We start from the raw sequence: 1,413 nt of genomic DNA, 5'->3' as shown, positions 1-1,413 counted from the left end.
CCAGGACTGGAGGTTACTGGGACAGGAAAGAGCAGGGGTCCCCATGTGCCCCCAGCCCAGCCAGGGGTCTGCATGCTGGACTCCAACACTCTCCCTGCCAGGGAGGTGGTGAAGCTGGCATGGGGCTTGGGGGTGATCCTGTGTGGCCACAGGACCCCTCTCTGCCCCAGGGATCACACTTTTGGGTAACACAAAATAATTTGGCATCTTCACTGGCTTTTTCCCACCTGGGAGCTGCCCTGGGCTGAATGGCCTTTGTGGGCCTGTTGTGAGGGGTCTGCCATGTCCTGTGAGGGTCCTCAGGTCCCAAAGCCAGCCAGGGCCCTGGGGTGAACTTGTCATGCTGAAATAAAATGGAATCCACTGCCTGCAAGTGTGGGGACGCTTTGTGTCCCCATGCAAGGCAAAAGTGTATAAATGTCCCTGAGGATTGGAGTGGCAGAAGCCAGAGAACACCAGGATTATCCCAAACCCCAGCAGGGTGCAGTGACCCCTGCCAGTCTGGGGATGGACTCCTCTCTGGGGCCTGAGGGGACCCTGCAGCAGGGTGTGCACATGGCCCCACCTCTGCCATGGGTTTGTCACTGGTGACGTGACAAGGCACGGCCTGGTTTTTTTCCCCCTGTTTCAAAAACAAACAAAATAGGGAATTTGTTAACTTTGTGGTCAGCTCAGAAAGGAGAAGCTCCTGAGAGGGGAGTGCTGGGGACGGTGCCCACGAGAAGAGGCACCCACTGCTTGGGAGGATCCTGCAGCAGCGTTGGCCCCACGCTGGGGACACCTGGGGACACCCCGGGCCTGGGGACATGGGGCCTGCTCTCCTCCTGCTGCTCACCACAGCTGGCTTCTGGCATGGTGAGTACTCCCAAAGCCCCAGGTCCCTCCAGGGGAGCTGTGGGATGTGGTGAGGGTTTCCTGGGTATCTGGTGTGAGTGCTCCATTCCTTCTCTGCTGAGGAGGCCTTGGTGGGGACGGGGCTGTGCTGGAGCTGGACTCACAGACACGCAGCTCCTGGAGGTGGAGGGTGAAGCTGGGCTGTGTCCCAAAAGGCTGCTGTGGGCCAGGATGGTCCCTGTTTGCTGCTGCATGAAGTGGACACTGCTGTGAGCAGGTGCCTTGGCGTGGCTGGGCAGAAGGTGTGTGCTCTGTGGCACTGCAGGGAAGAGACAGCAGCGCTGGAATTCAGTGCAGGTTTGGCTGTAGCAGCTTTCTGAAGGTCATCCAGAGCTGGCTGCAGTTAGAGAGGGAGGGCAGTGGTGGAAAGAGGGTGTCTTGCTGGTCTGTGCTGGCTCTGGAGCCTGGCTTGCTCTTGGCCGCCTGCAGCCCTGCCAAGGCAAGGCCAAGGAGGATGGAGAGGTGCACAAAGCATAGGAGAGCCCTGGGGAGATAGGAAAGGGAAACTTCCCACTCTTT

General features: G+C 59.2%; 1 protein-coding gene across 1 annotated transcript in view; it reads left to right on the top strand.

The window, feature by feature from the left end:
* The first annotated feature begins 690 nt into the window (after nt 1–690).
* Nucleotides 691–1,413, top strand: part of CSF1R (colony stimulating factor 1 receptor) — a 19,544-nt gene continuing 18,821 nt past the window's right edge. Inside the window, 1 exon segment of the mRNA XM_005418727.2 lies at nt 691–855. Within this exon segment, the coding sequence (XP_005418784.1) occupies nt 807–855 (49 nt within the window). The 5' untranslated portion in view covers nt 691–806.

This window comes from Geospiza fortis, unplaced genomic scaffold (assembly GCF_000277835.1).
Source record: "Geospiza fortis unplaced genomic scaffold, GeoFor_1.0 scaffold55, whole genome shotgun sequence".
Taxonomy (NCBI): Eukaryota; Metazoa; Chordata; class Aves; order Passeriformes; family Thraupidae; genus Geospiza; species Geospiza fortis.
The sequence above is the reverse complement of the archived record's forward strand: the minus strand, read 5'-3'. Positions and strand labels throughout refer to the sequence as shown.